The sequence below is a fragment of the Drosophila kikkawai genome, chromosome 2L (assembly GCF_030179895.1).
Source record: "Drosophila kikkawai strain 14028-0561.14 chromosome 2L, DkikHiC1v2, whole genome shotgun sequence".
NCBI lineage: Eukaryota > Metazoa > Arthropoda > Insecta > Diptera > Drosophilidae > Drosophila > Drosophila kikkawai.
Genome location: NC_091728.1, coordinates 21,924,719 through 21,951,186, shown reverse-complemented (window position 1 = coordinate 21,951,186; position 26,468 = coordinate 21,924,719). Strand labels below are relative to the sequence as shown.

The 26,468-nt window shown below is 39.8% G+C and overlaps 1 protein-coding gene across 4 annotated transcripts in view; it reads left to right on the top strand.

Annotated features, from left to right (window-relative positions):
- Positions 1-1,857: 1,857 nt before the first annotated feature.
- Positions 1,858-26,468, top strand: part of spir (spire type actin nucleation factor) — a 41,846-nt gene continuing 17,235 nt past the window's right edge. The window contains exons 1-2 of one of the 4 annotated variants that reach the window (XM_017165353.2): positions 1,858-2,973; positions 14,107-14,174. In XM_017165353.2, the coding sequence (XP_017020842.1) occupies positions 2,367-2,973; positions 14,107-14,174 (675 nt within the window). In that variant the 5' untranslated portion in view covers positions 1,858-2,366. The remainder of the gene's footprint in view (positions 2,974-14,106; positions 14,175-26,468) is intronic. The other 3 variants (XM_017165352.2, XM_017165347.2, XM_017165350.3) reach the window with 3 other exon arrangements.

Below are 26,468 nucleotides of genomic sequence, written 5' to 3'. Positions count from 1 at the left end.
ATTTCGGTGGCTACTTAATATTAATGACATGTAAGCGAAACATCCTATTTATTTCCATACATAACAAATAAATCTAAATACATGTGGTATACATATATTCCCCACTTTACTGAGCATCATAACTACACCATTTCACATTTGTTACTGGCTTTGTTTTTCCGCATGCACATTTATTTGGCTTTGGCCCGTCGAGTTTCTGGTGGGTGATGTTGGGTTATGGCTATAGTTAAAGTGGGTGATTCATGCGAGTCAGGTTCTATGGCCACCATTCCTATTCCCATTACCATTCCCATTGCCATATTGTGCGGAGAACAAAGAGCGATCCGATCTGATCCAGCTGCAGTTTCTGACGATTGTGGGTTGAAGTTCGCCGGCGGCTGTTGAACCCGCCAAGCCAAAGTCGAAGCCAAGATCTGTCTGCCTATTTGGCAAATAATTATTATTTTTTATCGGGTGTTAAGCCAACGCAATGCAGCCACCAGTTGGCTAATTAATTCATTAGCTATTGGCACATAAAACGAGACAATTGCCACATCTGGATGGGATGCCGGCGGTGACTGGCTTCTGCAGCTGCCTTAGGGTGTTGCTGCTGCTTCGGGCCATCTCCCTCTAAGAGGACACACTTTTTATGGCCATCCAATGATTACGTGGGCAGACGGCCCCGGCTCCTCTGGCTCCTCGTGCAATTAATAAAGCGCACGTACGTATAGAGAGATGTCTTCTGTTTTCCCGCTTATTTACTTTTTATTATTATTTCTTATACGAACGGACAAAAACAAGTCGTTAAAGCTTACCGCAGATGCCGATGCTGTAATAATATCGTATGCAAATCCCTCCCCTGCTCCCTTACCCTAGCGAATCGTCGGCATTGATATAAAGTTTCAATTTACGGCTCATATATCATAACTTGGCCAGCAAGCGGGCGGGGCATCTCAGTCGTACTTATAAGGCTTATTAACTCGTAAAAATGCGCCTGTCACCGATCTTTCAGTTACAAATGTTGTCGGGATGCTGCTGGTTGGAACCTTGAATATATTCGCCGGCGATCGGGTGAAATGCTATATAGATAAGGCATCTGCCACAGCCGAATTCCGATTTAATGAGGCGGTGGTTTTTCCTAAAGAGCTTGCTTGAAATTATAGAAACGCCATCTCAATACGCTTACAAAATTAGGTTTTTGGGTAGGAAATATAATAATATTTAAAGCCCTAATCTATAAAATCATTAATTTTCGAAAAAATGTATCGTATGTAGACTTTAAATATATTGTATTTGATAAAATGGTTACGCTGACGTCTCAATGTCTTTTACTCCCTGAATATAATCGCAATACGATCTCTGCGACGGCACATTAAGCACAACTCTAAATTGCAATTTTTAACGCTTTATTTTAAGTTTTAACCATTTCCGGCGACGCACAAGTTTTTATGCGCCACCTGGCGGCCCACACTGACTCCCGCTTTTGACCTTAACACGAATCACTCTCCGAAATTGGCAGCAGCTAAACCAAAATTTACTGAATATAAAAAAAAACCAAACACCATAAACTTTAACCAAAGAAAAAGCAAAACCAAAGGCAAAGCCAAAGTCAAAGTTTCTTATCAGGTGAGGGAAACACAGCGAAAACCGGAATCAAAATAAAAAGCCAAAGAGAGAAAGAGAGAGCGCAGCGAATGGCAAGTGAGAGAGAGCGCAACCAAACAGCTGAGTGACTTTTGTGAACGGCTTCCAAAGGCAGAGCGAAATTTTATGTCGGCGCGAACGGACGTGAAAGCGGAAAGCGCAAAGCGAACAAGTGAATATAATAAGTGCGATTAAAACAGACGTACATAGATTTAAAAAATAAGAAATTATATTTAAAAAAATACATACATATATCGATAGCAAGGAGTGCGCGCGAGTTAATCGATCCTAATCAGTGTTGTGAAATCCCATGGCGAAGCTAAGCCGCAAAGCAGAGTCCCCGAAAACCTAACGGCAAATGCGAAAAGTGCAGGAAAACGTGACCACCAATAATAATTCTCGAGCATAATTTTCCGTCTTTTTTCGTTTTTCGTGTGTTCTTTTTTGTTTCGTTACCCCCTCGTCGCGCGTTGCCTTGTGTTTTGTGTTAAATGTAGTAGCCACAAACAAATATTCGATATTCTGTGCGGCAATATTATTGCCTTTAGTTCCTTTCATTTACAATCCGATTGTGTTTCGTTCAAAAACCAAACCAGATAAAACGTAAACCAGATAAAAAAAAAGTGGAAAATACTGAAAACAAGCAAGAATTGTGAAATTCGTAGGTTACACGAAGGGCGCCTCGAGTGCAAGTAAATTATATGTGGGCCAGTGCTAAGACGAACTAAGAATCGCCAGCCAAGATGACGGAGCACCAGGCCTCCGAGCCGGAGTCCGCGCCCGTGCCCCCGTCCAAGTTCAAGGACTCGGAGGAGGGCTTCCTCTCCACCTCGCCGGACAGCGCCAATGGCGACGCCCCCAAGGCGGCACCCAAGAATGCAGTGTCCCTTGGCCAGCATCACAGCAGTTCGGAGAAGCTGCCGGGCCACCAGCTCGTCCGGCTGGCCTTCCACCAGTGCTCCTGCCCGGAGCAGTGCGTCACCCTAAACAACATCCTGGACTCGTTCAAGGCCCCGCTCTCCGAGGACCAGGCCTGGGCGCTCATCCATCAGTTCACCACGCTCTACTACAAAGTAGCCGTCCAGGCGCACAGCTGCCGCCCGGCGGACTACGAGTCCGGATTGCCGGCCAGCTTTGAGCTGCACTTCCATCGCGACGGCAGCGTCCACTTCTCTGGCAAGGAGCGCCTGCCGCCGCCGGGGGATCAGCAGAGCGCGGAGCTGACCAAGGAGCGCAATCCGGAAGTGGATATTTCCTCCCGGGACCAGCTGGACCACAGCGCCAGCAGCAGCACCACAACCAACAGCAGTACCAACGGCGGTGACGGCAGCGCCATCGTCATCAATCGAGGTAAGTCAAATGCCTCTAGTGGAGGGCTTTTATTTGAAACTGGAAATATGTTTTGAAATTCTCAAAATTTGTACTTTTCTAGGGCTTAATATTAGCTTTGTTAGCAAATTAATATTGTTTTTGAAAATAGACTTCTAGACTTCTTGGCATAATATTAAAAGTTTACATTAAATTAGTTGAAATTTGAAGGATTCCAAAAGTATTCAAGCCAAAACTTTATTTGTTAAAAATATTATTTCAATATATATATATGTTTTTCAGAATATTATTATTAATAATTACAAATTTCAGTACGATTTTCGAAAAGTGTTAAATTCTACTTCTTAGCTGAAATTTTTGTTTCGTTTTCGTTTTTTTATATATGTTTATATATAAAATATTTGATTTTTATGGTATATATTCTTCATTATTTCACAAAGTTAAGGGTTTTGTTAGATTTTCCATTATAAAAACACAATTTCTTATCAGAGCAATTGCCCGGTACATTCTCTTTAATCTATAGGATCTGTATATAAACGGAAACATTGATTGTAACCATATAAAACGTATATAAAGTGAGTGATTTGAGTTCTGATAACGTGACGAACTACTAACCTTAAATGACATTTTTATATGATTTTTGTGACGCTAATTGTTGTTACCTCCTGCGATTTATACATTTGAATAGGCTTGAATTTAGTATATTGCTTTTTTTCTGGGATGGGTAGCTCCCAAAAAATTTATTTTATTTTACTTTTATTTTTATTTCGGGCTGTCAGAGGTCAGTTGGGTGTCGACTGCAGATGCGGAACTGTAGCAGTGTGATGAAAACTGGGGCTGTGATTAGCTGGGCCGGAAAACCGGTTAAAGTGATGCCTTTCCGGACGGGGACACGGCTCTTTGTCTTTTCGGCAAACGCTTTCATTTTCAGTTAATAAGCCACAGTTAACTTCTTTCTTTCTTTCTTTCTTGGCTGGCTGGCCTTTTATTTTCGGCCGGCCATTTGTGCCGTGATGTGCGTTTCCGTGTGCCATCCATCTGACTATTGGCATCGGAATCCCCTCGCTTTCCAAACAAACAACCCACACTATCCAACTATCCAGCACCGGCGGACTGATGATGACCTCTGCATTTAAGTTATGCAGCCAGCTTTGATTGAGGTTTTTCTCCTTCTCACTTCTGTCTGATTGCGTGCTGGCTTTGGGAAAGTGTAAACGGCGACTCCCATGAAGAAGGTACCATCCCATCCCATCTCAGCACCCAGTACCCAGTATTTTTCACTTTCTTTTGTGGCTTTGAGTGCACAGCAAGAAAATGCAGATCATTTTCTTAATGTTTTGATGATGGCAAGCAGAAATAGTAGAGTTGGAAAATTGAAAAAAAGAGAAAAAAGTTATATAAGAAAAATTAAAAATTAGCAAACTTTATGAGTTTTCCCTGAAAGTAACCTTTTATTTCTGATATTACTAAGCCATTCGTTTGTTATACTTCTTTTTTTAGAAACAAAAGATCTTCGAATAATGTCAGAATTTTTTCCAAGTGTTATCTAGACTCTAACCCCCTCTTTGGCCTTTTGTAATTGATGGGGGATATTTTGTCTCCAGATCTACGGATCTACAGAACGTGTCTGTGGCTGTCTGCCAGCTAATTGTTTAATCATTCGTCCGGGAGACTGTCAAAATACAGGTCGGTAATCTATCGGCTTTTAGATAAGCCACGTTAATTGGAAAATGCGTTTGTGAGTGGGCTGTGCGATGGGATCTTGGATCTCCTAGGTGGCCCTTCATGTGACTCACAGCTCTTGGGCTGCAGCATTAACTGCATTCTACTGCATTTTTATACATACATTCTGAGCGATGATCTTTGTATGGGCCAGAGTGTCTGAGAGGTCTCTCTCTATTTGGCCAGGCCAACTCTGTTTATAGCCAGGCTTTATGTATCGGCGAGGCCAATTAGCTGCTTCTTATAAGCAATTAGCCGGGTACACGGGTATTCTTAAGGGCACACAGATACAGGAAGTTGCTTTCAGATATAAATTAAATTGTGCATCTCAGAGGTGAAGGAACTATTAAGCAGATAACTGCTGTCTTGCTGAAGAATGTGCCATGAAATATTCCTATAAAACTTTGATTTCAATGCCCTTTTAAAGTACTTAATGCATTTGTAAATGTGTTGCAATTCGCTAAGCATTCACTTTCCGAATCAAACCCAATCTAAAAACTTTTGAAATCAGTATTAACTATATTCTCAAGGTTAAATTTAAATGTTAAGAACTTAATAAAATGCAAATTTGAACTTATTAAATAAAATTATTTTTGTGGCATTAGTTTCTAGGCTTAAGAACCCCTTCTGGCTTTATTATTTAAAGGCAGCCAAGCATAACTTTGGGCTAACCTTTGTTTATATTTATCATCGAGGCTTTCTTCGGGGCAAACAGAGATCACCTTGTAACACCTTAATTGCTGCTAATTCAGCAGCGAAAATCAAAGCCATTAGGTGAGAGATATCGAAGGGTTTGCCCCGGGAATCTCAGAGTCCCAGACGAGAATAGAACCGCCGGCAGCGGCAATTAGTCTGCTCAAACAAGTTATTACCACCGGGAGATGCCATCAGATGCCTAGCACCTTCTAATGGTTTTCGTTCGGCTGCTTCTGTTTTATCCGAAATAAAATCGATGGGGGAATATTTTCGCAGGTTACACTTTCTGACAGTGGGGGCTTTGAACTTGCCGCTGCCTCTTGATTTCGATTTCGGTCATGATTTCCGCCGGTCTCGGACTGAAAATCGCGCTCCATCGCCTCCTGACAACCGCATCGCCGGGCGCAGCGAATCATTGATTGTGTCGGACTCCAAGTCAAGCCAAGAGCCCGGTCGGAGCCCCTTGGAGCTCTCGGCAACCCTCGGGACCCCCAGCCAACTGCAGACCATGAAATTCGAGGCGTGGGAGATGGGAGCATTTGATGGGAAAACGTCGACGGCGCCGTCGGGTCGCCGCGCCCTCTGGCGCCTCGATTAGGAGCGCAGCAAACTCGACCAGAGTTTTTCACATTTTCATGGGCTCTCCGCAGAAATTGGCGCTTGAATCTGTCAACACACAAACTCGCCATTACGTTTTTCACCAGGCAAACAGAAATTGGTGGAGGATAGAGAATACGCCAGCAGGTGTTTTGGGTGGTGAAAATTTTCCGCTGAAAAATCCGCCCACATTGGGGAGCCTTTTCACTTCAAGGTCATGGGTCATGCGCAGTTCCAGGGAATCGGGAAATCGGAAAATGGTGGAAAATGTTGTGGTAGGTTCTCTCTCTTTCTCGGCCAGCTGTTGATTGTCTTTGATTTTTATTTCTCTTGCTTTTCGTTGAGTTTTCTTTGCCCCACGAAACCATCATCGCACTTAATTTTGTTCTTCCGTTTTTGAACAAATTTCACTCGGATTAATCAAAGAGATCTTTCTCTCTCCCCTCGGATGGATATCCCTTTGCCTAGTCACTTTTTGATACACGCTGCCCGGATGGGTGATGATATTTCATTTTCATGTCTCTATGACTTTCTTGTTTTCACTGCCATGAAAAAGAAAAAAACAAGCACAAAATTACTGACAAAACAAACAACTGACCGCTCAACTGGTTTAATGTTTAAATAATTACACTAAAAATTACACAAACAAATGCCCCGAAACTATGGAAGCCCAAACAAAAATTATAACGAAACTAAAGCTCAGCAGCAGCAAATTGGTTCACTTTTTGTTGTCCGTTTTTTATTTTTTTTTTTCATTTCTGAAAAAGAAAGGAAAGAAAAACGGTCTGGCAGTTGGAAGTATCTTTAATTGGTCGGGGCCAATTGTGGCTAATTTCTGGTTAGCCGATGCTTATCTCTAGTAAGAGCTTTTGGGTGGAGTCTAAATGAAGAGTTACCAAATGATAATTGTAATGGGCCGCCTATTTATTAGCCAGCTGAATCGGCTCAATTAGGCGGATGCTATGGGGAGCGTTTTTTTTTTCGGATGAAGCGGGTATTAGAGGAGTTTTTGAAATAAGTGCAATTTGTTTTAAGGTCAACGATTTCTAGCCAGTAGATATTTTAGACTGAAAGGTCACAGTTTTACAAATTTCTTCTGAATATTAACCTTAAATTTAAATTATTTATATTGTTTTTCCATTGGCCCTTCCAAAAACTAATCTTTAATTTAGTAAATATAAAAATGTTGAGCCTCTTCCCTCTAATTTCACAAGTCCCAAACTATTTCGATTTAGCAACCCGTGTTAACTCTGTATCCCACTCGAATTTTCTTGGAATCTGGGACCATATATTATGTTTATTTCAGATTAGGTAGCTCTCCGAAATGCATTTATTATGGTCAATATGCTGCAATAGTTGTATGTTGTTTTTGGGGACCCCACCTGAAGCTTTAGCCACGTGTTTTTTGTCGTTTGCCCGAGACATATATTTTTTTTGACACATCATAGACCCAAATTTAATTGCCGGCTATTGTTGTTTGCGCTCCAGTTTTTTTTTGTTGGCACAAAATTAATATAATAATTTTTTCATAATGACAACAAATGACATAAGAGCACGACGAACCTGAACCAAATTTGAGTGTTCCACATACAAGAAACAGACCCAAATGTGGTCTGCTATTTGTTAGTGTTAAATGTATAATTTTTTCGGGCCTCTCCTAAACTTGTTCACCTGTGCAGTTTGCATTCGTGTTACGAAATCCGTCGCTTTGGCTGCATTTTTAAATGGAAATACTTTTGTCGCCTTGGGATCATATGGGGAGAGACTCAATGCAAGTCCGGGGCTTGGGTTTTGAAAGTGCGTCGTCTCTGTGGTTCAATAAATCACACGATAATCCAAATTGTGGCCGCTCTTTTCATCCGTTGTTTGGATGACACTTGTGTCCGCGAGTGTGTGGGGTCCATTGAGCTGACATATCGGGGCCTAAGCGATCCGAGTGACCCTGAATCGTCAGCTGTTATTTATTTTGTCGATCACGCTCCGAATTATAAATACATTTTGATGCAATTAAACGCAATCGAAAACGGCAGAAGCCGTAAAGTAAATGCGGTCCCCGATAGAGCTACTTTTCGTACGCCTATCTTATCGTTTTGTAAAAAGTACATATGCCAGGCGGTAATGCATGTGCCGGGGTATATAGTCCAAATGTGTGTCGAGTGGCAGCCACATAAAACAGCTTTGCTCAGAAGGTACACGACAAGCAGACAAGCGAAACTTGCTAAAAGGTTTGTTAACCCTGGTGCTTCCACCAAATGTGCCGAGTGGGTTTCTCTACCCCATGGGAACTCGAACCCGGCTCTCGGATATGCGAAAGAAAGTGTGCTACGATAAGCCAATTTATATATTTGATAAGGTTCTATTTTTGTAAAATTATTTCAGGGCAGAACGACCTTGCTTTAAAGGGTTACTTAAGGAATATATATATTCCAAGTGGTATTAAAGTCTAAGAAAATAATTTATGGCTTTTCTTTTTAGATAAACCAACAAGTTCAGTGTGTGTTGCAGTGTATGAAGTGATTTCTATTTATGGAAAAATGTTCAAATGTAGCCACTTGATGGGTCACTTCAAAAATAGTGTACACCTGGCCCTCGCTTAACACGGGGGTTACGTTCCTAAAAAACCTCGTGTTAAGCGAGGGCCAGGTGTACTAGATTAGTGATAATTGACTTTTTATATAAGCGACAGATAGATTAGATTATTAGATTATGGCTTTATTTGCTGTAAATTAGTAAAGCCAAAGGCTTAGTTGGGATTGGTCAGGTTAATGAAATTAAAGAACAAAATATTTACAAATAATTTACTTGACTTTCATTAGTTTCTTTTTATAATTTCAACTTTAAAGTAAAGAGCTTGCTAAACTCTTTGTTTACCTCAAGGGTACTTAAATATATACTATTAAATACATATATATATTTAGTTTTTGCCACTCCTATTGCAATCTCTCAAGTGTTTAATGTCTGTATTCATGAGACACATTCATCTTCGGCCAGAGATCCAATTTCGATTGACACATTTACCCCAAGGGGGGAGAGGACGGGCGCGTGGGCGTCTTCGTTGGGGTAATTCACCTTGATGGTGATTTTCCACGGGGCCGCGATGACTGCGCAGGCGCAACTAAACTGTAATCGAGACTCTCGCTTTCTACTCGGCTTGAGTCCCGCTTCAGTCAGTTGATGACTATGAAATTAGACGGTGGACTGCAGATTGGTGTAGACGGTAGACCAGAGACTTGCAGACCCGTAGAGCGGGTGCTGTCGTATCTCTGTTATCATAACCGACTAACCGAGCGACTGATTGACTGACTGAGTCTCACCCGGCTCTCCAGTGGCTCTTTCACTTTGCATACTGCCGGCGCGGCGACTGCTGAAATTACAATATAAATTCATATGGAAGAAACGATCTTTAATCAGCATTTACGCTTTCATCTTTCACATTTCTCAAAGAGTGGAAAACAACACCAGCAACATGGCCATAAACAACAATTGTTGTTGCCGATCTGGGGTTTCAACCTGTTGACGAGTTGTCTGTGCCGGCGCACGTTGAGATACACTGAAAAATATGCAATGTTATGAAAGATTTTAAATTAAAGATTAAAGAATAATCCCCAAGAATAAAACCTTTTCAGGATAAATAAAAATCTTTTAAACACATAACCTTCTATACAAGTTGATTTTATATCCTCTTATAAACTGTAATCTATTTATTTTCTCTGTGTAAAGATACCAAGATATTCAGCCCGGGTATCTTCAGTGGGTTTTTGGCCTGACTTTGGTTGGAAACTATTTTAATTTGGTAGCAAATTTGCATAGTCTGCATATTTTATGAATTTGTTCGTCTATTTGTCGAATTTAATTCGGAATCGGAGGCCATAAACATTTATAATTTCGCTCTTTCACTCGGTCACAAAAGATGAAAGCAAGAGTGACATTTAAAGCGGTCCAGGCCATGGATTTTTTATGGCATTTAGGAGCCTTTTGTGTCCACCCTTTGTTTGGAATTACTATATTCCAAAAACCTTATGCAACAGTCGCACACGCGATAATTGAAGAATGGGGATCATGGGATATGTATTGTGGTTTCTGGCTGATTTCGGAATGCCATTCAGTTGATTGGGAATTTCTTGGGCTTTTTGTGCCGCAGGAATTGTTACTGAACTGCGGTCACAATTCAAGTCTTTTTTGAATTGAGGATTGTTTTATGATGTAAAATAGCCGCAATCAATGAGCTCCCAAAAAATAGCCTGGGAACTTGGGAGGAAATATGTATGGTTTTTGACTTAATGATGGATGAAGTAATTTTTAAAATAACGTAATGGTTATTAAGCTGTGGGAATGTATTAAACCCGTACAGGAAATGCAGATTTATATACTTTTTAAAAAAGCAATCCTCCGACTTTCATTACATTTGAAAAAGAAGCATTCAAGGTTACTTTAAACCCTAATTTATATTAATGCTTACAGTTCGATTCTTTAAAACTTACAAAATCGTTGTTTCGCTCGATTATTAGGTAACCACTCCAAAAACCAACGCCCCTAATTAAGTTAATTACCAACTATCTATCATTTCCTGATTCATTTTTCATCCGCGCTTATTAATTATTAATTAATTAATAATTTGAACGAAGAGACGCGGCATGCACTTAATTGTAACCAAAACAAAACCCAACAAAAACTCATCAACAGCTCATTGCCCGCATTTGATTGATATATATTTTAGCTTTAACTTTAAAGATGTTGTAAGGCAAATTAGCAGCGAGCCTCCATGCCCAAAAAATTCCACTCTCCCAAAAAAATGCTGTAAATTATTAGTTAGAAACCAAGATGAAAAGGCAAAAGCGACGAAAATATGGTTTTTAAAGAGCCGACGATTTTTACATTTTGACGCCTCAACGAATCGCTTAAGATTTCTGATTTTGCCGCTGCTTCATTAATTTCGCGAAAAAGGGTAAACTCTGATAAAAGCAAAAGAAATCTGCATAGATATCGTGTTTTTTCTCCCTAGATTAGTTATCAATTTCTATAAAACATCTATACTATACCACAAAAAGTGCAAACGTCGAAGAGAGCAACTCAGTCTGGGGCTGCCGTTGACTTGCACATGACTTTCATGACATTAGAAAGTAAATTGCCATGAGGCCACTTGGTCAACCATCAAAGCCATGCACTCCAGCACCACCACAAACAACCCAGGCCACAAAAAAGAAAAAAAGAAACATAAATAAAAAAACACCTAGCACCACAGCACAACATTTATTAAACTTTATTATATACTGGTAGTTTTCTATTGAACCTGATGAAATGCAAGCGGAGGAGGACTGCGATGATGGGATTTCTGAGGCTGTGGAAGGCAAACAATTGAAAGTCAGCCAGGCAAAGTGCTTTGGCTTTGGCTTCGGCTTTATTATTATTAATTGGATTCGATGAGAGGAAAGTCCATTGTTTGACCCTGTGCTGGGGGAGCCTCCTTTTCTTTTCGCAATTCCCCAATCGGAAATGCAATTTTCTTTGCTGAAATTCGCCTTTTGCTGAATTGAACTGTCCACGCCGCTTGGCAATCTAATCTTATCGAAATGGGTTCGTTAATTTCTGTTTTCACTGCGAGCAAAGTACACGGCAATCGTATATATAGGAAAGTAGAATCCCATTCTCTTTGGCTACGGGTCGGCGGGCCTGAATGTTGGATCACCAATTAAGCGACTCAAAACTTGACGTACGGTGATTCATTCTCTGATAAAGCAAAGCGATTTTATTCTCTTTGGTTTATTGATTGTTCAGACAGAAACATGTGAGGCGCGGACAAAATAAACGGAATTGGACACATTTTAGCGAGAATCTTGATGTGGAAATACAATTATTGGGAGCTTTACTTATTTTCCTGTTTTAACAAAGAGGCCATTGACTAAAAGTTGATGAACTTGTTGCAAAAATTATGAAATTATTTGATACTCACTTTAATTTGTTCTTAAATTATGTGCATATTTATTTTTAACAACCAAACTGAGAGTTTAATCTAAAGAAAGGTCTTATCTTTGCCTGCCTGAATTTCTGTGACCTATTCCCTGATCATAAACCATCTAAATACAGCCACTTAGCATTATTAATCACCCCAGATTATTGGGTGACCTGTGATATCTTTTCGAAATCATTAATCCCAACATCTGGCAAATAAATTTCAGCAGCTTCAAACCCTAATTATTCACAGCTGCCGGCTTAAGTCACTCAAATTCGCGAGCTGATCCTCTGTGAATTTCAAATTGTAACGTTCGCCAACTTATTCAATAGCTATCAATCAGTTGCACATGTTCCCCAGACCCCAGAGCAAAGAAGAAAAAGCGTTACGGCTGTCCCATAAATCAAGCATTAATAAAACCCAAATTTGAGCAAATTTTCGACAGCATTTGAAGACGGCAAAGGAAGGAAGCATCAGCCTTTTGCCATTCATTTGAAATTCTTTGCTAAATGTCAATTAATTATTAACTGGAACCGCCGGCCTGCCTGCCTTGGAGCATGAAATTTATTATTTAATTATTGAGTCGCGGCATGTCTTCGGGCCTAAAATTCCTCTTTGCACTCTCCTGTCTTCCCCGAAATGCTGCCTTTTTGCCTGCTTGCCTCATTTCCTGCGAAAGTGATGGACAGCCCAGCCACATCATAATGATATCATGCTGGGTAGTCAAAGCTCATCTCTGCCTTTTTGACTCTTTTTGTACTATTTTTTCGGTTTATTTCCCGAAAAAAAAACTGTGTTCTGGTTGCCTGACCCGCAAACTCCACTAACCTGCGGTTAGGTCAAGAGTTTAATGCGGAACCAACACAATGGCCGGACCGTAATTCATGGGATGTGTGGCGGTATGATTCACCTTGCTGAGGAATTGTATAACTTTTTAGTCTTTTCGCGGGTAGAAAAAGAACAGGTGGGGTAGCGTTAATTAAAATAGTAGAGAAGCAAAAAAAATAGTTGGGTTTATGTACAAGATGGATAAATAGATAATTATTATCCAACACTTATGTACGTCTTACCGAAGAATTTATAGTGTTTTAAGCCTGTTCAGGTAACTAAGGTATGAAGAGTCAACCTATTCTGAATGCTTAAGTTAGGTTTTTGTTTGATCAGAGTCCTAAACATCAATTTATTTTGTTTCGTATACTAAATATATATATTTTTTTAAGGAAAATAAATACCCTGATCCTATTTAAAGTAACTTAAATAAAAACCCCATCAACATTAGCATATTTTGTGTTGTTATCTGCAACCAAATCAAGTTGATTGCAATAAAAAACTCTCTAAACTGAGGTATTTATTGGTTGTATTTAAAGTTGGTGCAAATTTTGGGTGTACCAACCGGTCGGTCAGTCAGTCAGTCACGCTTAATAAATCGCAAAGTGGAATTGCTGGGCCATGATATGCCAGCAGCCCCCCACCAGCCCCTTTTACTCCGCGCCATTTGTCGCAGTTTGTAATCAAAAGCCGGCCGGTCAGCAAATCAAAAACTGAAAAGCAAACCGAAACCAAACCGGGCACCTTGACGGTGCCAGCGGCTGAGTCAACTATTTTTTTTTTATTTAGTTGAAAATTGCATTTAATTGTTTAACAAAATGCCAAGCGCGTTATGGATACTCCAGGTCGGTTATAGAGATATAAGTTATAATACAATTGCTCGAGTTATTCATTGACAATTTTCCGCTGAACAGTTGTTGGTCATGTGCGGACCGTGCCGCCCCCCCGCGCTGTCACCTGCTCACCCCTTACTTCATCGGGTCCGTCTGCACAACAAGTTTATGATTGCTGAACCCGTTTCCAAGCTTTGCTGTTTGTTATTTCTGTTACAATTTCTGCTGTCTGTTTTTTTTTCTGCTCTTTTTTCCAGCCAGACTTTGGGTTTGGCCATCAACTGCGGAAGTTGCAGAGCCAAGAAAATAGAGAGCTCGGGAGGGTAGACGAGAAATGTTTGCATATTTTAAAATGCAATTGGAAAGGTGAACAATTTCTGTTGTTGTTTGGTTTTCTGCTTAATTGCAATTGACTCGTTTATGGCTGCTCCAATGGCTTTCCGCTAACTGTAACCGAATTTATTTTATTTACACACTTTTATTAATATACAATCTCTAATTGTTATTTCTGTTTTGTTTATTCAACAGCCTTCGACAACAACAATCATCATCATCATCATAATCATCACACGCCGCTTGTGGTTTCGCATAGAAAGGTAAGTTTTTTATAGAAAACTAAGTAAAGAAAATTAAATTTTATCATAGAAAATAAACTATTTTATATTTAGAACAAGGAATTACATTTCTAATATTTAATTAACTTTTTAAATTCAAGTATCTCTCAAAAACCATTTAAAACACCTTTAAACCTGTCCTTATCCTATATTATTAGTGTTTTTTCTGTGTCTTTAGATAGGTTTTGAGTATTCCCCTTTTTTTTAGAGCTTAATACCTGGCCTTTGTAGCTCGTAAAGCGTTCGAAAATCTTTCACGTGTCTCGATACTTAAGCAGCCGTCAGCTGGTGACTCTTAAGTGCCCACAGATTACAGATTAGAATTATGGCCCGTAAAGCTCACTCAAATGAGTTCATTACGACCCCAGTGTCCGTGGTCATGTTTCTGTCTTGTTACGGTTCCGGCTCGGAGTTTAATTAAGCTTTAATGATTTATGATAAAAGAAATGGGTTCTTACCCCCGTGGGAGAGGCGACGATCAAGAAGCGGAAGAGTTGAAACGAGAACGGATAAATATCGGAGTCGTTAAACTCTTTGAGTGTCGTCGCATCAGACTTTAATTGCATTGCGCCAATTCAAGTTTAGCTCTCAATCAAGCTCTCAACGCGGACTTTGGTAATGTTCCCATCAAATGGTTTTGCTTTTTTTATAGGCTTGTGAAATGGGAAATTAATGAAAAAGAAAGGTAATTATTTGAGGCTAAATATTTTATTATTAGCTTTTACCACCATTAAAAGTTACCAATATTTTCCGTTTTGTCTTTAAATGGGGTCTTGCCAATGTGCCGAATTATTGATAATACTTGAGACCAATGTTTCTCCTCTCCCAAAACTCCCCTCGTCTTTTCAATAAGCCCAGGAAAATACCTCCCATGCACACCTATCTCGACAGCCGCGGGCTGACATCAAATTGAACAGGCCATAAAACAAAATGAGCTACAACAAGTGAGACAAGCAGCTCCCTAGCATAATGTGTGAAAGTGTTGGCGGCCCAACAGCAAAGCATCTGCGATTTTATGGCAATTTCAGCAGATGTTCAACACATACGAAAGTGTTTCCCCCAAAAAGCCCACGAAGAATGCACTTGAGGGTTTCTTTTGCCTCGCTGGGTACGGTTCCCAGCGGATAGAAAAAGACTGGAAAACTGAAAAACTGAAAAACTTTAGAGCTCAGCAAAGCAGCTAAGGAAATGCGCAGGCGCATCGGTGGAGAATTCACAAGATGATCGTTAGTAACCCTGTTTGGGGGCAGGCATGAATCGCTGGCAAGGTAATTAAAACAACGAACAACTGCACCTACACGACACAGACAAAAAAAGTGGATTACCCAAATATTTAATACGATATTAAAAATGATTTTTAAAAAAGTTCTTAGCTTGAAATATAAGCCTATAACAAAGGTTCTTAGACCTTAAATAAAAGTTATTTTACTTGCTGTGTGATTCACAGATATCATAAACATTTCTTTCAGTGTATTAACCACTAGAGGGCACACTGCATTTAGGCCCAAGAAGATCGTAACATGGAAGCTCAAAGTTTCTCCACGCCTGAAAATTTTTTAATGTATCTTTTAGTTCGCCTCGTCTGAGTTGCAAGTTGTTGGTGTTACTTCCCCAGCTTAGATGCCGTTTTCAATTAAGCACTGTTGCTGTAATGGGTGTGTGTGTGTGTTGGTTGTGAGAAATATGCATGTTTCACCGCTCAATGGAGGTCGCTCCTTAGATATTCTCCCCATCGCAGAGCGCACAAGGCAATTCCATTGTCTCCATCGGTTCATGAGAAATTTTTGAATGCATTCTTATTGCCGCACTGGGGTTACCTTAATATTCTTATAATTTACGGTCATGGAGGGCCTTATTAAAGTTGGATAGCATACATTCTTTGGTAAATATGAATGGATAGGTGGTATTGGTGGGAAATTCCAACAAGAAGAGGTCACTGAAGTATATTTCCATGCTTCTAGGAAGTAGAAACTCAGTTGAATTCATTCTCTTGAGACTAAACTATAGAGAGACTTTACTAATATTACTAACATTAGTTTGCAAGATGAACTATTTGTAGTAACGATCACTTTTTAAACGCTCACCCATTTTAGGAAGTATTTTCAAAATGTCATTTGTAAATATTTACCAATTAACTCGGCGGCCCCCCCAATTGCGATCCACTAAATCACTGGGCCCATCGCCCAACGAAACGAGCTGAAATTGGACATTATTATACAACAATTGCCAAGCATTACCCAAGGGGTAGATTTTCGCTGGTAAGGTCAGTCCTCCCCCTCGAAAAAAGCAAAAACTGGGCGTCAAAAGTGCGACTGCAATGCGCAAAAATGTTCATTTGTTTGTTTAAAATGGAACCCCCGAAACCGGCCCCACCTCCACCGTCGAACCGCGGACAACAATTGAAATTGAGTGGAAAAAACAATTGCCGAGAGACCAAAGACTTGAGAGTTAAGAGTGACAGCGCGTGCAGTGACATTTTCCGCTCGAAACTGCACTTTAAACATGTTTGACCTTTGTGTTTTGGGGCCCGTCTTGGGTCCGTAGTCTGGTCGTCTTTCCCAGAGCCCATATTGTAGCTGGGCTTATGCAATTGCCCAAAGGAGCCAAGAGCGATGCGGAACCCATGGCGCCTATATCATATGACAAAAGCAGACATCATCATTGGTATATTATGCAAAATGCAAAAATCGATGATCTTATGCTGGATGGCTGGAGAGGAGAGATGCATATATATATGCTTATGGATACAAATTACAGATGGCAGCAGCGGCAGCAGCCCACTAACCGCAGAAGACTTCATCGCTTTTCCGGACTCGTGGCTCGTGATCTCAAACTAACTAACTAACTGACTGACTAACTGACTAACTGACTAACTGACTGGATGACAGGCTGTCTGCCTTTCGGGGATGCGGACTAGGAAGTCTGTGGCGAATATTTCTGCGGTTTAAGTCAGCCCACTAAGGTCGCTTAGAAATTTGTAATCTATATGCCCCGATAGTGAGTCAATTTGTGATGCGCTTCGCCACACTCCACTGCGTGTGGAAAAACTGGAAAAAATAACCAAATACAAAAACCTTCAAAAGTCCCCTTCTCATCGATTTTAAATAAGGGCTTGGCCCTAGCTCCATTTGTTGCGCTTGCATTGCCATAAATAGCAATTCGTAGAGTCAAAACCAAACTTACAATGCAGGCAGAAAATGTAATTGGTTTATGGGTTTCCGATATGATATTTGGGTGCGGAATCGCTGGATTTTTTGACAGCCGCCGAGGCATGTCTCTGGGGTCCGCCAAATAGGATTACTTCTCTTGACGGCTTCGTTTATTTACCATTTGTTGTTGTTGTGGCTCTCTAATTTCCTTTAATTGGGTTATACGGGCGAATTGCAAAATACTCGAAATAGGGCAGGGCATAATTAAGCTGGATCGAGTCTGTCAGCGAAAATGGAAAGAAGTTAATGATGGCTGAAGAAGGTTTAGGGATAAAGCCATACAAAGAAGGTAAAAATCAATGTCAAATTGAAGAGGAAACCTACTTTGACTATAAATTTCCATTGCTAACTGATTCAGCATAGTTTTCATTCCAGCTTCCTTTCTAAAATCTATCGTATATTAAACTAAACAATTAATTTCGTACTAATTCTTAAGGTATATTTTTGTAATGGAATTTAATTGATTTAATTATGCCTTTTGTAATTGTAATTAGAAGTATTACCCCAACATCATACAATTAAAACTAGTTATAGTTAATACTTTTATATGACACAAGGTTCTCCCCTAGTTACCAATTAAAAATCAAATAATGAAGTTCCCTTTAATTGCGGCATCGTTGTGTAATTTTTTATAATATCCAGTTTTAAGCCGCAACTTAGATTAGTATCTCTGGGCTGTATCTTTTTTTTAATCTCCATAAATGTCTTCTCTTCTAAGGCCTCTTTACACTCAACAAACAATAATTTCGTCACAAAATAAAACCCTTTTAGTTGTCAGGGTCTCGAGAGGTCTCGTGCAAAGACTTTTCATATCTGAAAAAAAATAGATAACTGCGATGTGAGGAGAAGCCGTGGCCTAAATTTATTTAGATATCGGGTGACACACTGTAGGCCACTATAAGGTAATTGTGGCAGACTTGAAAATAAATGTAAATTGGCCGGAAAATGAGGCAGTAACGTCTGGAATATGGAATATTTCATCAGTGAAGTCAGAGTTTTGCGATGAGCAATTAACCAATGCAAACAAGAGCTGTTATTTATTATTTACCCGAACAAATATCAACTCAGATACCCAATTATTTACAGTAAATGTTTTGCATGAAATCCAGCTCGAGTTCCCTTCTTTTTTTCGTCTTCAAAAACTCTGTTATATTATATTGCATTCTTTAAAAAAAAAAAGCGAAATAAGTCATTGCTTTTTTAGAGCGTGAACAGCTGGCCTACCTGTTCCATTTAACTGGCCCGCCCGTACTTTTATGGGTTCACCTCGTCCCGGAGTACAATACCTTATGCTCCAGTAGCAGCAACAACTGTTGCTGCTGCTGCTGCTGCTGCTGCCACTTGCAAACTTTTGTAGCTCCAAAAACAATGAGTCGCCTCTGGATGTGCGACTTGGTTGAGTGCCTCGCCTCGCCGTTTGTTTTATGCTTCGCCTGGTTCTCTCTGCCTTATGGCTCAGGTTCCTCCGACTCTGGAACAGACTCGCTGCCATGGCTACGCATTTATAATGGGCCAAACATGGCACAGTTGGACCAGGGAGTTGTAGGAATACGTATACTAAATTTTATAGACCAAACATTTATATTCAAATCACTTTGAATATATACAAAAATTTTAAAACTATTTTTGCTACATAAATCTTGTTATACCCTTGCAGGGTATTATAATTTCAGTCAGAAGTTTGCAACGCAGTGAAGGAGACGTTTCCGACCCTATAAAGTATATATATTCTTGATCAGCATCAACAGCCGAGTCGATCTAGCCATGTCCGTCTGTCCGTCTGTCCGTCTGTCCGTCTGTCTGTCTGTCTGTCTGTCTGTCTGTCTGTCTGTCCGTCTGTCTGTTTCTACGCAAACTAGTCCCTCAGTTTTAAAGCTATCTGAATGAAACTTTGCATATAGTCTTCTATATGCTCTCACTGCTATATATGTCGGAACGGGCCGGATCGGACGACTATATCATATAGCTGCCATACAAATGTTCGATAAATTTTTAGAAAAATAATTATAACTTTGCTGTTTTTAAACATTTTTGCATAATTTTTTAGGTATAGTCATTTTATATTATTTCAGATTTTTGGTGTTAATTTCATGAAAATCGGATGACTATATCTTATAGCTGCCATAGGAACGATCGGGAAATTAATAGAAAATAATTATAACTTCGTTGTTTTTCAACCTATTTTTATCTTCTCTGAGATATAAGCTTATTTTATTAGTTCAAAATTTTGGTATAAATTTCATGAAAATCGGACAACTATATCATATAGCTGCCATATAAACCGAACGGCAGATGTAGAGAAAATGTAAAACTGGGAATGTAAAACTGTAACTGTCAAACTGTAAACATAATAAGTATAGGTAAAATGTAATGAAATAATATCTGCAAGGGTATAGAAACTTCGGCGTGCCGAAGTTAGCTTCCTTTCTTGTTTTAAATAAAAATATATATCATTAAATAGTTTATCCCAACAAAAAACCAGTGTGCCGCGTGTCTTAGCGACGCTCCACCGTGGCCTATTGTTCTAGGGAATCAATCAATGGATGGCAGGCACAGCACCAGAACTGCCAAGGAGCAGACGGAGACGACGATGTTGTCAAGAATGGGTTGGGGGGCATGATGACCACGATGATGACGATGACAACGCGCGCACGACGTCAACATAAAAGTGTCGATCAACTAAACGTTCTCGGGCCTGCGGATGGATGGATGGAAGATGATGATGATGGGGATCGTAGAAAAGGGAGTGGAAATGGGATATATGGGGAAAGGCTTGAGAGGCAGTCAAGAGGCAAACTTCATGGCTGGCTGGTGCTGGAGCTACGTGGATTGCCCCTTGGCTGGCTAGCTCTTGGTGCTGATTCTCTGGAGCAATTGTATGTTCGAGCCTCTGTAATTGCATGCACCGCCGTGCTTTTACCCAATCCACCAGCATAATTACACTGAGCGAAAGGAAATAGACAGGGAAATCAAGAAGAATTATTTAAATTAAGATTTCTTTTGGTTTTGAAATCGTATTTCAAGCTTAGTTAACATGGAATTTCAATCTTTCCTTTTTTATAAAAATTAAGAAATATTATTTATATTTCTCAGTGCATCTCCTTTACTTAAAATCACTGTGTGTGGTGTTCGAGGAAAACTTTTTGGGCGCCTAAGCAAACATTAAATATTTGAATTGAATGCACGTCAATATTTGACGCTTTGCCCATAAAAAATGACCGTTAGGCAAACAATGGAAAATTCGAGAACCGAAAAATCCATGTAAAGATCCTCAGAACTCAAGTGCGACCGCACTCGAAATTAGAATAAATGCAAACGACTTGCACTAGCACTTTGGTCGGCCTGAAGTCTATGGGAATCTCTTGCCTCCTAGCTAGTCCACAATGAAGCCATAATTCGTGGCTCTTTCTGCCCCCAGGTCCAGCCCAGAGCCCGGCCCATTCAAGCCCATTTCCCGGCCTGCCAGAGACCATGGCACATGGACGTGATAAAGGACTCATTAAAACATCACTTCAATGGGCTGGCCCAGCAGCCTCCAAAAACGAGCTGCAGCCGAGGTCTCACACGGCCAAGACACTCACTTACTTGTTCAATTGCTTCGCCACTTTAAGACCCCCAAACAACAACCCAAAGGCGAACCAGTCTTTGTCTGATACCCTTTTCCTATTTTGGGAGGTAGAATGGGTCCACTAGAAAAGTTTAAGAAAATTTTATAGAAATATCTGTAGAATTTTTCTGAATAGAAACTCTTAGATCTTAGGTGTTATATCATATATAGTAATTTTCTATTTTGTGATATTTTCTCTTTGGAAATACTGAGTACCTCGAGGTCGCCAGCTCTCCTACTCCTGGTCTCCTCCAGCTTAGCGTATTTTGAGCAAAATGGAAAGAAGACGCCAAACAAGTTGCTGGCTCACTTGGGAGAGTAACAGTTACTTTTTCTACTTACATACATATATACACGGATATATACTTGCAGCATCTCTATATATATAGTATATCTAATTTTTTTTTTGGGACCTGCCTGCACATAGAAAAGGAGTTACTGCTGGCGTCCAGTTTGGAGCCCGTCATGGGAAACCGCTGGCAACTGGTTGCCAGTCACGAGTTGGTCCCGCCACCAGCTCTTCAGCCATTCTATTCTATTTGCCAGTCCCGACTTCTCCTCCTCCTCTTTCACCTCGTCTCCTGGCCAGCTTTGATTCATAAGCGGTTGGCTTACACACTTGCAATTTTGTGGCATAAGAGTTGTAGAGGATCATGCAGAGAAATAAAAAATAATTAAATGATAACAAAAATATATATAACATCCCAAGGAACTGTTAATATTGGTATTATCTATGAGACATTATTATTTTATTAGACTTTATGGTTGAAGTATGCTCTATAGATACTACATCTAACAGATTAAATCCCCAATTTGATTTCTAATATTTTTCTCAATGTGTTCTTTTTCGCGGTCTTTTGATTTCGAGGGGCCATTTCAGTTCAGCTGTCTTACGTTGAGTTGAGTTCTGTTCTTTTCTGCAGTCATGTGCGAGTATTTCAATTTCTGGTGCTGGTCTCGCCGGTGGTAATACGTACGGTACTTGAGCCAATTACCCAATTAAACGCCAGCGTTTTGTGCTATCTCATCGTCGCGATCATCATCAGGCCAATGTTCGGTACAGTTTGGACCCCTTTGCCATGGTCACCACCCCCTCTGCAGATGCCCAAATATTGATATATAGCCAGTGGCCCCGTGGCAATTTCTTTGATTTGAGTCATGTTCTAGAGGCGTGTACAATTAGCGTTTTGTTTCGGGTTCCGTTATAATGCTGTTAGGGATTACGCTTGGACACCAGTCAGTACTCTCCAGTAACTGAAAACTCGTTTATCGATTATTATCGATGCGTCTGTGGGTCTCCGTGTTTTTTGACGCCTCGATCTTGAGCTTGAGCTGGAGCTGGGAGTCTTGAGTTTGATATTGATGCCCGATGCTCAGTGATTGCTGTAGGGCTTTGATCGCAATCTTCGATCTCTCCTTCTAAGCCTGTCTTTAGTGTGTTTGCGTGTGTGTGTGTGTGTGTGCTAAGTGCTAGAGAGGGGCTTTTCCAGGTGGCCTCGTCCGATCCCGGAGCTTGAGAACCTACCGGAACTGCATTAAGCGTTTTGATCGAGGCATTTGATATTGATGGATGGGTTGGGTAAACTGGCAATTGGCAAAATAAGTTCCCATGGATTCATGAGAACATTCAGGAGGGGTAGAAAATGACTCTTAAGTCTTAGGAGAGTCTACGATCACTATAAAAAAATATAGGAAACATTTTGAAGTTAATAATATTAGTTGTTAAACCTATATAAAACCAATTATTTATGCTTGATTGCTTGATTATTATCCATCCTTGTTATGAGTCATATATATATGGGTCTCTGGGGGGTTTCTGGTAACACTCATTGCGTTCCACATTCCCAACATTATAATTGTCTTATCAGTTCTGAACAGATCGCAGATTGGCCTCTTTTGTCCATTCATTCGTATATATATATTTATTTATGGTATCAACAGAGAAAGAAAATAATGGGAAATTGTTATTATTCACAATTTGAGCTTGTTGCTTCTTTGGCAAGAGCGTTGCGAATCGTGTGAATTGCCGTTTTCTACATGAACATAAACAATAATTGTAGCGCCGGCAGATAGTACATAGGCACATACAAACCCGTATTTTATATATATATATCTATATCTATATAGGTATAGAAAATTAACCCAGTTCGCACGTCTGTGCCGAAACAAACAAAAGTTTCCGAGGCAAACGTCGAGGCGCAGGCAACAAATGACAAGAAAACGACGACGAAAGCAGCAAAACATAAAAAAGTACACCAGCGGGGGTGTGAGGTAAATGTGGGGAAAAGGTGACAGGTGAGAGGACGGTGGAAGCACCACCTTTCCGATAATCATGTCTCGGGCTAATTGCAAGCGGTCTCTTGGCAAAATGTGCAAATATTATCTCAAGACAGCCACAAATACTGAACCGTCTCGCACTCGTTCGCACTTTGTATCTAAGCTCATATTCAAGCAAGCATTCGCATTCAGATTCACATTCAGATTCTCTCATTCCCATTCACTTTCACAGCGTTTTTTAAGTGGTGGGACGACACCTTCCCTGATAAGCTGAGAACGTAATTATTAGATGGCATAGAGGGGGTACACTGAGGGAAAATTAACCTAGGTACAGTAAGAAAAGAAATTGTCTTTTGGAGATTTTAAAAGATTTTTGTATGGGAAAATTATTATTAAATTTAAATAAATTTAAAAACTTATATTAAAATTCTAAATTAAATCTTAAGACAAAATTATAAAAGATTAGAACCATACAAATATAATTCTTAATAATTCAAATTACTCAAAGATTATATAATATATATTTTATAAAATTATATTATAAATATTTTAATTAAATATATATTTAAACAAAATTTAAAACGTTCTACACAACACTCTAAAACTCATCCTAAACTTGAAACTTTTTGTATCTCTACTGAATAATATCCATTATTTATTTAGAAAATTATTTTAAAATATTTCCCCAGGTGCACTTCTCATAATATTCATAATTCTCTCAGTTGTTCGACTCTTGTCTTGAATTTGGGTCAAACATGCATACTCATTGGCGTCCCCTGCCATCTCCTTTATCACGTCAGGCCCCCGTCCCCCCCGTCTGCCACCTGAGCCACCTCTCGTCGGGTCTATGGATACCTGGCGAAAAGAAACTGGAAAATCTAAAATTGTATAACCTGCTCTCCGGCCGGCAAATGTGGTTTCCTTCAACCCACTGGCCTGTGGGCCAGGTTTTTGGACTTGGTCAGGCCAGCACAGCCCGTGTACGAGTATCTCCGTATCTGCGGCCATCAATTTCAGCCACTTTGATCTCGCCACATTGAATGTAAAGTGCTTAATGGGCCCAACGGTTGACCAAACCGAGCAAACAAAAATAGGAACAAGAGGCAAAAACCGATCCGAACCGAACCTCCGAACCTTTTGTGTGGCATAAAATTGCATTGTAATTTACAAAAATATTTCCAGTTCTCATTGTATCTGGTCTTGTGCTTTTTTCGTTGCCTCTTCTAGTTTTTGTTTGTTTTTTATTTTTTGTACTTTTCTGTTTATTTTGTTTTTGTTTGCTGGTCCCCCAGAGATTTTAATCGTTGTCGCCAGCGTCGCCTTGTCAACGTTGTTCGGAGCCCCTCGTCTCCCCCTTGGCTAGAAAAAGAGTTCCGAGCGTTTTATGCTGCTTTACATTGGCGTCGCATTTTTTGTGCCGCGATGTTGCAGTTGCTGTTGCTGCTCCTGCTGCTGCCAACATTGATCACGACTGACCAGATAGCCAGGAGAAGTGGCCAAGTCGAGAGAGCTACTTGTAAGCCGGCTGTTCGCCCATATATATGTGTTGTACCTTTTATACGTATTTATACACGGCATTCTTTCTATGGAAACAATTGCATAAAATGTGAATCCTGATAGCGACAGAAAAAATAAAGAAGAAGCCAAGGCAGCCAAGTCAAGTGGGCAGTAACAGTAGGAGATCGCAGAGATCGCCAGCATGGAGACGACAAGAAGTTTATGATTCCCCACAGATGCTCATGGGACAATGGGCACTCATAAAGGAGGCTTCTAGAAAATATATATCTAAAACCAAAAAATTCGTAGCTTTGAGCAGGAATCTAATAGGAAACAAAGGCAATATCATTAGCATTTTGAATTCCAAGATAAATTCTTAAGAGGATATTTTATAGGATAATGATTTCCCTCTAAGCTGCAAATTATTGTATTTATATTCTAATTATTTTTCATACATAACATGCTGGAGTTCCTTGCACTTGAATGGACACACCTAAGCCCGACCAAGGTTCATTGAAATATTCACACCTCAGTGGACAATCCTTGGCTATAAAATAATTTCCCAATTGCCCCCAAAAAAAAGTTAGAAAAAAAACAAAGGCGGTAGCCGATGAGAACCAGCAAACCAGTAATCCCAGGTCAGCCGAAAGGTTAAAATGACAAGATTGACAAGTTCGGTGTGGGGGCGGAGTAGCACCCTTTGTTGGCCAAAAACAAAAATGGAACTTTGGCAACTGTCTTATAATTGCCGCATTGCATGTCCGTAGTTTCAACTTTGATATTAGCGAGTTCAGGCCACGTGGAGTAGTTTCTTTTCGGTGAGAATTGGCGGATTGGGAACAGGCGCACCCTCGACAAATACAGTCTCATTTACTTCTGTTGGATATGCAAAGTAGAGGCAAAAAAGAAAAATATATAGCTACAATGGTGGTTCCCCTTTGGCATATTACACTCAGCCTCAGTCCACAATGCACATTCCGAATCGAAAGAGGTAGTATCTCTCCCTTTTTGATCCCAGTTCTGTTCCCTTTGCTAATTGCATGGGAAAATTCCCAAGATGGAACTAGATGTGAGGATAATGATGAGGGTTCCTGCTTAGAAGTTGCCTGATTTCCACCTATATACTCTGTAATTATGCTCCTAGGTGTGGGATACCCTGATAAGTAGGTGGACGATTTTCTTTAAAGCTTAATGAGGCTAATTTTTTATTATTTTTGCAAAGAAAAAGTTTCAATATTACTCTATATGTAGTATATAAAAGCCAAGCTTATACAGGTTATTTTGAAGAGTTAAATACATTTTATGCCATTTCACAAAAGTTGAAATGGATTAAAAAAGTATAAAAATACGTCTTTTAAATTTAATTATACCATTAAAGTTTTAACGACTGAAATTAACATTTAAAAAGGGAAAATATTTAAGCTGCTTTGAAATTTAACGATTATTATTATTTTGAAAGAATTTCATTTACATTTATTATAATATATATCTATTATTTATATAAAACTCCGTATTTTTTTAGCACTTTTTAAGGCATTGTCAAGTAGATCTTTATTTCACAAGCTTCTAATAATAATAACTTGATCTCAATGACCTCAATCCCCTGGTATAAGCCAATGTCAAAGTAAACTTGCCGCTAAAATAAATTCTTAAATACATTCCACAAAGCCTAACATACTTACCTAA